The 9,147-nt window shown below is 37.0% G+C and overlaps 1 protein-coding gene across 1 annotated transcript; it reads right to left on the bottom strand.

The window, feature by feature from the left end:
* Positions 1-868: 868 nt before the first annotated feature.
* On the bottom strand, positions 869-7,576 carry LOC127127087 (beta-amylase 7). The gene is made up of 11 exons (XM_051056200.1): positions 7,224-7,576; positions 6,368-6,966; positions 5,646-5,942; positions 4,774-4,851; positions 4,352-4,555; positions 4,063-4,257; positions 3,314-3,478; positions 2,665-2,925; positions 1,857-2,075; positions 1,451-1,670; positions 869-1,330 (listed from the first exon to the last, which is right to left on the bottom strand). The coding sequence occupies exons 2-11, from the start codon at positions 6,821-6,823 to the stop codon at positions 1,302-1,304; spliced, it is 2,124 nt and encodes a 707-aa protein (XP_050912157.1). The 5' UTR covers positions 6,824-6,966; positions 7,224-7,576; the 3' UTR covers positions 869-1,301.
* Positions 7,577-9,147: the final 1,571 nt, after the last annotated feature.

Here is a 9,147-nt window from a genome sequence, read left to right as displayed (position 1 = left end):
TTTATATCGTTACATTTCAAAAATAATTTATTTATAAATGATAATCATCTCATTTTAATTGTGACTCTCATACTTTAATGAAGAGATAGAGAATTCTTGTCAAAGTGATGTTAACTAAAAGACATCCGATTTTTTCTCTCTCCAATGGGAGGGCCTAATAGGTTGGGGTGCCTACTAGGTAAAGTACTCCCCATTAGAAGCTCTTACTTAGGCATGGCAACGGGGCGGGTCGGGGACGGTTTTTACCTCTCCCAAACCCAAACCCGAATCCCCAAACAATCCCCGTTCCCCGCCCCAAACCCAAACGGGGATGGGGAATCAAAACTCAAATCCATCCCAAACGGGTTCGGGTATCCCCGTCCCGCCACCATTCATTTAGTAAAATCAATTTTTTAATAGAAATGTTTATTTTTCCAAAATAAAATTACATTACAAATAATAAAATAAAACAATCTAAAAAAATTCCATACATACATTTCAAATATTTTAAATAATAAATTCAAATTAAAATATCAAAAGATTGACCACATATTTAATATTTTAAATTATCAAAAATAAATAATAATGTACATAGTAAAATAAACGGGACGGGTTCGGAAACGGGTTCGGGGTGGGTACTAGTGTCCCCATTACCCGACCCGTCCCCATATTTTAAAATCGGGGAAAACCCAAACCCAAACCCAGTCAGAACGGGTTTTCCCCGTCAACTTCGGGACGGGTTCGGGTTGGTACCCGCAGGTACGGGTTATATTGCCATGCCTACTCTTACTTTTTTTTAATTTACCGTTCTCATTATTTTCATTACACGATGGGTAATTTTGAACATTAATTACCATTTAAATAAATATTTTATAATTAGGGCTTACTGTAATCATAGAAGTTTAGAACTTTATTAAATTTTCATATCAGGGATTTGGCATGAATTTTATTGGATGCACAATGAAAACCTGTATGTCATCAGCTCATCCAATCATATTTGTGACAGTGATAAACTAGCATAGCATACTCTCTCTGCTAGATTACTACTATACTGATATTGATGCAATGTGCACAAGTTGTAGAGACCACTGTAATGGCTAATACTGGTCCTAGTTACAATGTATGGACAAATTTTACATCCAGATTCTAATCGGAATAGTTTGATCCCATAAAAAAACCTATCCTAACTAACTATTTGATTAACAACTAGTATGTGCCACGGCAAGTGCCAATTCTACTCTACTAATCTGTATCAGGATGCCCCAACCGTTTTGTAGAGGGAACTATAAATACAAACTCCACAAGATTCTCTTTTCTGCTTGCTATACCTGAAGATCAAGAACAGCTTCTCCTGCAGTGTGAAAAGACATAACCATCAACCCTAAAACTTGCTAATGTCAACTGATACTGTTTTACTTACAAATCAATATGAGGCTATAGATACAATTAAAATTTTCTTGCATCAACTTACCATGCATTCTCTTGACAAATCGTTCAAACTCTAGGAAGTTTTGTCGTTCAAGAAGAACTGGACTGAGCCTCAGGTATGTAAAGGAAGAAAAGTGTCTTCCATCTGGATCATTCACAGGCTTGGTATTATCCAAAACATTGTTATAGCCAACTCTGTTTAGGCAAGGAAGTGCATTCTCACCGACGACGGGTAGTCCAACATCCCACCCGGCATTCAACAGCTGCAATATATAACCAAAATGTGTATTTTAGATCACACAGCTTTTATTCTAAAACTGTATATGGCACATCCCAAATTTGTCTTATGATAGAAAAGCCAATTTTCTAATAAATTCTCCCTAATGTAACTGCTTATATAAGAAACCAATTAGATACAAAATAAACTTAATCAAGGATTAGATACTAACTTGCCAAACTAATCGCTCAGGATCAGCATATGGCTCTGGAAAGCTCTCGTGTTGATTCAATGTGCACAGGTCAACACAAGCAATGTTTAAGCTAACTCCATTTCTCTTTAACATTGCAACAATTGCAGCATAGCCATCACGATTGCATGGATTATAATACCCAGCAGTTAACTCAGCAGCATGACTAGCAGTCTTGTACCACCAATAAACACCTGATAGCTGTATTGAAATTAAAATATATCAAACAGACTGCAGAAGGCCACACAATACACGATACACCCGCAAAAACTAAATGAAGTACCTACAAATGGATAACTCCTAGTCAAATAGAGCAAGCATTAATGTAGCATTGATTTTACACTTCAGTTCTATTTTTTTCAGGTTATAACAGAAAATGTTATAGGTTACAAGAACAAAAAACAACCATGCCTTATTTCACTAGGTAGGGTCGGCTATATGGTTCCCCTGTAGCTTTTCTTAGTTTTCCTCTGCATCTAGCAATTGTGTCAGCCATCTATCTGATCTACTCTCCTTATAGAATCTATAGGCCTCCTCTATACACATGCCCAAACCACCTAAATAGAGAGAGAATCAACCATCTTTTCTACAATAAGTGTTACCCCAACTCTCTCTCTCTCTATCTATCTCTGATGCTATCATTCATAAGAAACAACATCTAAATCTCTAATCAAAATATGTGGAATCAGCAAAAACTCATTAAGTTTATGATTTCGAAAAGAATTCAAGAAGCTTTCCTTCCAACAGATTGAAAAACTATCTTCACGTTACAATGGTTTTATTATCTTACCTTTGCAGCAATGCAGGACCCCTCAAAAGCTAATTTTGCCAAAGAGAGTACCCGGTTTCCATGATCAACTAAAGCCTGAGAATACCAGTTGAGAAAAAACCTGCCATAGAAGCCATCATAATCACCCCCATCGCGAAAGAAACCTGTTTCGTGTGGCTGAGAATTATAGGTACCCACGTTATCTGGCCCTCTAGCCCAAATAGTGTGGCCTCTTGCTTCTGCTGCTTTTCTAAGACTTTTTAACATATACTGATCATAGCACTGCACAGAAGTGAGAAAGACGATGAGCAAACTGATTAAAAAGGTATTGGAGATTCTGAGGTGAATGCATAGGCAAAAGGACATCCACAACAATAAGTGGAGAATACAAGAGAGATGGATCCACAGTCTGTGACAATACATGGCAGCAAATAATGAACATTTAACTTACTCATATACACTATCTAACACAAACAAACTAACAGTTGTCCCTATATATTTATAGATGTTAAATGAAGATTTTCTACAAAAACAGATATTTGAGCAAAGGAGGAGTTCACAATGAAAAATTGAATCTGAATTGTCAGATTTAGATAACAAATGCTTTAAAGAAGGAAAAAAACCTTGATTTTTTTTTATAAAAAAAAAGCATATTTAAGAAAACAATTACCTGGAACTCGCCAATACCAGGATATCTCCAACCATGCTTTACTGGACAAGATGGGTATCTTAGCTCTCCACATGGACCTAGTCCAACTTCAATCAGCGAGATAAAACCATCCTCAAAATACTCGTCAAACTCTATCCGGAAACTTCTCATGAAATCAAAATAAACCTAAAAAAGTACAACACACAAATTGCACGCCTTAATTTTATTGGTATAACATAAAACAGAAACCATGTCTCCTCTCACTTCCTTGAAAAACATCTCATAGGTAATTCAAATGGATTCATTCAGAGAAAAAGTGATTTAAGGCTAACCCCATAATATGCATATAGGAAGGATTAAAGCCTTCTCCATCACAATGTTATCAATGGTGGATTTCATACCAAGGTGGAATGCCAAAAATACACCATATGGCGCCCACATATCAGCCATCAAATGCAACGGCGCCCACATATCTACCATTAAACACCGTGGCGGTTGTCAAAAAATCAGTCACCATAACATGCCATGGTGCCGCAATGACCGATATTTGACAACACTGCTCCATCATGATTTGATTACTTCAGGGTTTATGGATTTCTACACTGATGGCTTTTCATTAAGCATAAGCAAAACTCCATTTCATACTAATCCCATTCAATAATAGTAGTAATAATAACAACAGCAACAGCAATAGTTATTAATAACAACAGAAGCAACAACAGCTAAAACAAACAACAGTTGCCATAGTCATATTATAACTTCGTTATTACCTCCACAGCATTCCGACCTCTCAAAACACGTTCCTTATCTATTCCCCAAGAAAGACATTCAGGGTTGCGTCTTCCCTCTCTATCAGTGAAAAAAATATCTGGATTGCTCCTACCAATTTCAGCAACCCAATGGGGCAAGGGAATACAAACATCATCACCAACATTGCCTCCGCATTCGTGAAAAGACATGACAACCTAATGAAATGTAAATGAGACAACTCACTATCAAACCCCGACTGAATCAGCAAGAGAGTGAACCACAATGATTAAAGTAGTCTATAAAACTCACCTGCAACTTAAGCTTAAGCTCACGCACCATTTGAAAAAGTCTCTTGTAACCATTCCAATTATACTCTTGTGGAGTATGTGCTTCCACTATTCCCCACCAGCAGTCTACCATAACACCGTCAACATTTGCTGATTTCAACACCCTCAGCTGCTTTAGTAGAGCATCCGGATCAACAAGCTCACATTTAATATTGATCACTCCCAACTGTCAATAATATAGATAAATATGGTATATAATGTTAATCGATGTGTACAGATGATTTCTAATGATAATTTATTTATTTCACCTAACAGTCATATAAAAAATTTCAAATAGTATATTGAGAACAACATATTAAGCATAACTACTTACGACAAGCATTTTAAGAAACCAAAAAACAAAACTTAAAGTAATTGGAAATTAAGAGTAAAATCATAGCTTACCGGTAGCATCACATAAACAGGAACATATGGGGACCCAGCAAAATCACGTTCCAGTAATCTGGATGGAATGTCAAAAATCTGCAAAAGATAAAAAGATGTAAATCAATGCCAAGAGACTTACCTGCTAAAGGCACCATATTGAGATTATATGCAAAATAAAGGAAGAATATGCCCTTTTGGATAATCATTCATCTTTCTTAACTATTGGGACTGATTTTCAAAGTGGAGATTAGCGCTTTCTACAAGAACGGAAAATAGGGAAAATAAAGGATAAATCTAGAGTTCTGCAGAAGCACGGAACCTCTAGCCTAAAGTCATTCCACTTTTTCTTCTAAATTCATGCCTGCCATACACTATCTATCCTTCTCTCCCATATTCTACTTCTCCCAAAATGAGTTCATTCCCCACTAATCTTCTCCAGCTCACAATTCGTTAAGCTAAATAAAACAAAAAAATCCCCATTAATTTCAATTAGATATCCCTGATAAACCTCACCCTGTGTTTATGTTTATACTTCCCAACCCTTTCCTAGCAGCACATGCCATAGTAGAAGGGGTCTAATACATCCAATGATACAAGTCAAAAAAATATGAGAGGTCAAGAGGCTCACAATGACAAGCCAGATAAAACTCACAAAGCAATAAAGATGTTATATTTTACATACATAATTTTTCCATTAAATGCAAATTTAACATGTTCTGCATCTAAAATGCATGAGTGAAAATTTAATATTGATATAAGGAAATAATAATAACTATAATAGCAATAGTAATGTAGCCACCAAATCACTCCATCAGCATATTACCACGGCAACCGGAAGAAACTTATTTCTAAAACAAATCAGTAAGAGGCCAAACGGCTTCATTCAATACCTGCTTCTCATTAATGGTATTTATTGAACCACCAATCACAGGAGGATTGTCTCTTTGCACTTCTCTGTCCCCTAACATAGATGTTTGAGACCGGGAACTTGAGGATAGATCATAAGGGGATGGGGATGGAGATGGAGATGGAATGTAAACACCTTTCATCGGACATGCATTGTACTCTAAAGGGCTCCTATTGCCAGAAGCAACACCCTTGAGGGAAACAGACGGAGGGTGTTGGGAAGGCACATGGGACGATGATGAAGTAACAACTGCAGGATTGCCGCCAGCTGGTATCTGACCCTGTAAGGTTGAGAAGAAAAGGTTCAAATATGGGTGTTTTTCTGTTGTCAGGACTGAAATTCGCAGATAAATAGCAGTGGTAAGATTTGCAGATACACATTGGTAAAAAGCCATTGAAATTTAAAAATATCAAATAGGTTTGACTTGACTATGCCTAGAACTCAACTATATAACTAACAAGTGCCAATAGTTAATGTCAACACTACACTTAAAACTAAATATTTTCTCAACAATAGAACTCTCCAAAACAAATGTTTATAAGGGTTCTTTGATGAATACAGAACAGGGAAAAAATGATCAGGTCATAATACCTGTTTTCATGGAGAAACTGCACATGATGCCAGATGCAAGACGAAAGTCACAAAATCCAATTAACATTAGAATTAGAATCAGAAAATAATAGCTTTAAAATTGACAGGTAATACCTGAGATTTTGAAGGAAAAGTAGTGCCATCTGGAAGAACCACCCATCCAGCTTCCCTTGCTAGAGCAGCAATAACATCATTTATGTCAGCCCTAACCCTAAGATTATAGTTGCCATGCCTTCGAAGCCCTGCCAAGATCCGTGCAGTGATAGCCCTCCGGCGCCTTTCTCTTAGCTTTGTCCTCTCTTTCTCTTCTACCGGTCTAGATCTTCTATTACCTCCACCTGGAGGAGTGCCCACTTGCTCTTGAAACTCGTATTGCTGCTGAAACCTGTTATCATCAGCTCCAGATCCCATCCCACTCCCACCATCAAACTCTACCACTTGTAAAGCATTTCCATGCTCGCCTCCATTTTCCTCGTAATCCTCATCCTCGTCATCCTCATCTTTCACACCCATTCCCATTTCTTCATCATCCTCACTCATTCCAACCAGCCTTTGCATATCAGTTGCCATAACCCAAAATCTGAACCCTCAATAATTTAATTTAATTTAATGTATAAATATCCTACCAATTCTGTTGATTGTCAAAACCCATCAAAATTTATCAATGGCCTCCATTTAAACCTAAAAAATCATGTACAAAGGAATTCCACAGGCTGCACAATAACACCACCAGGTGAAAATGTACTTTTTCCGTAAATTAAATTAAGCCTTTGAATGGCAATTTTGTTGTACAAAATAAGGAAAATAATTAAAATCACTACTTAATTCACTAGAAATGATTTTTTTTCTCTTTCCCTAAATCATTTTAAACTTCCATACCAATAACTTAAAAGAAAAACAAAATGCTGAACCATTTTGTGATCAAAAGCACGAAATTACGTAGATTTACTAAAAATCACTACGAGTTTACCATCGAGATCGAGATCATGATAAAATTAATGAATTCTCCGTTGGTCGGTCTTCTCCTCGCTAGATCGTCAAGAACTCCGTCGGTACCGCATTTCCCGGCGACCGTCGCGGAGTTCCAGCACGGATCGGCGGAGAATGAGAAAAATCCAGGAGGGTGAGGAGCCGGAGAGTGAACGGCGGCTCCGGGGAGATCCCGGCGGCAAGAAAGGGGTAAAGTCTGGCCGGCGGGGATTTGGGAGCGAACGTGCGAGTGAAGCATGCGAGATGCGTCTCACGAGGTAGGGTTCTCGCTCGTGTCGTGTGTGTGGAGACGAGCGTGTTTGAGAATTTGGCACGAACGAAGCGTGCGAGCTAACTTTCAAGGACCTCGCATACACGTGCAATGAATTTATTTTAGCTTAAGTATTTGTCTTTTTCATTTTTCTTTTACTAGTATTATTTTTAGGATAATCAAATACTATCGGCATGCAACTAAAAGAGAATAGACGGTGAAGTTTTTCTAGAAAAGATTTTTAACATTGCTATGAGTTTAGGATTAATTTCGAACCTAGAATAGATGGCAAACTTCATTATATTTTTACCAATTTTACTTTTCTATCGCATCCGTACCATAGCTTAGTCGGGTCTCTTTAAAAAAAATTAAATCAGAAATGAATGAAGATATTCATTAAGGGAGAGGATATGTCAGGAGAGAATATGTCAGGTTAAGTCAGACTTTATAAGATCTGTGTCTGATTTACAATAAATTTTGAGAATTATTTTTTCACCCTGAATATTGTTTTTCTATTCTAGTGAAAAATCAAAACTACCTTTAGAATCTAAAATGTATCTTCTTACGGATACCTTATTCACACATTTCTCATGTGTTTTTGAGTCGGACCCTAAGAGTATGTCAAAAAATAATATGGAAATGCATCTCTATACATCTTACAGAGATGCATCACCTGAAGCATTTTTAATCAAAAATTTATCAGACTCTTCTCCATCATCATTTCTCTTTTACTCTCTTAACTCACAAACTCTCATAAAGTCTCTCAAACTCTCTAAACTCACTTCTAAGCTTATACTCTCAACATCCAATCGATCAAAGAGCTCAACGTCAAACTCACGTTTGGTAAAAAAAATTATTTCTCTATACATTTTTCATTTTTTATACATTTTAGAAATTGAGCATTAGATTGTATAATATGTAGTTTATATATGTTATTTAACTGAACAATGTGTTCGATAGGCAGTTTAAATGATCAATGCATTTTTAGGATGTTAGATTCAAATGCATTTATGTCATTTGCGTTCCTCTATGAGTTGCAAAACATTACGAAAATGCACTTCCGGATTTGTTCAACACTTTGATTTTCCATAATCCGAAAATGTATTTCCGTATTTAGTATGTGCATTGTTTTTGCTTTCTTTTTATTATGTTTCATATTATGTGATTTAATTATAGGCATTATGGATGATAACCAGGCTAAATTTAGGCAAGATAGAGTTGCGCAACATGCATCAGTTCGGGGGAAAAAAACTTGAGCCTCGCAAGCACCGTAGGTTCTCATTTAGTTGATGTGGAGACTTCAACTTGTAGGGCTCATGCATCTTCGTATTTGTCTTCCCGAAAGAGGCAGGTGTCACCTTCTAATGCCCAGAAATCCCCACCAATACATGTTGAGGCACTCAGACACCCTAGGGGTTTAGAGGAGGTTCGTCCCACTTATCGATGTTGCCTCTATATTCGGACCATGTTGTCAGACATGTGTGGGATAGAGAGGTAAGTTTCATTTGCATTCATTCTTTGAAACACAATTATTATAATATTCAGAGTTTTTATGATGATTTATTTTTCTGCAGGAATGTGATGCTTCAAAATGCATCAACCATGGCCGAAAGACTGTGGGTTTGTCGCAGCCTGATGAGCGGTGATTTCAGGA

This window comes from Lathyrus oleraceus, chromosome 3 (assembly GCF_024323335.1).
Source record: "Lathyrus oleraceus cultivar Zhongwan6 chromosome 3, CAAS_Psat_ZW6_1.0, whole genome shotgun sequence".
In the NCBI taxonomy this organism is placed as follows: domain Eukaryota; kingdom Viridiplantae; phylum Streptophyta; class Magnoliopsida; order Fabales; family Fabaceae; genus Lathyrus; species Lathyrus oleraceus.
Note: the sequence above shows the minus strand (reverse complement) of the source record. Positions and strands in the feature narration are given on the sequence as shown.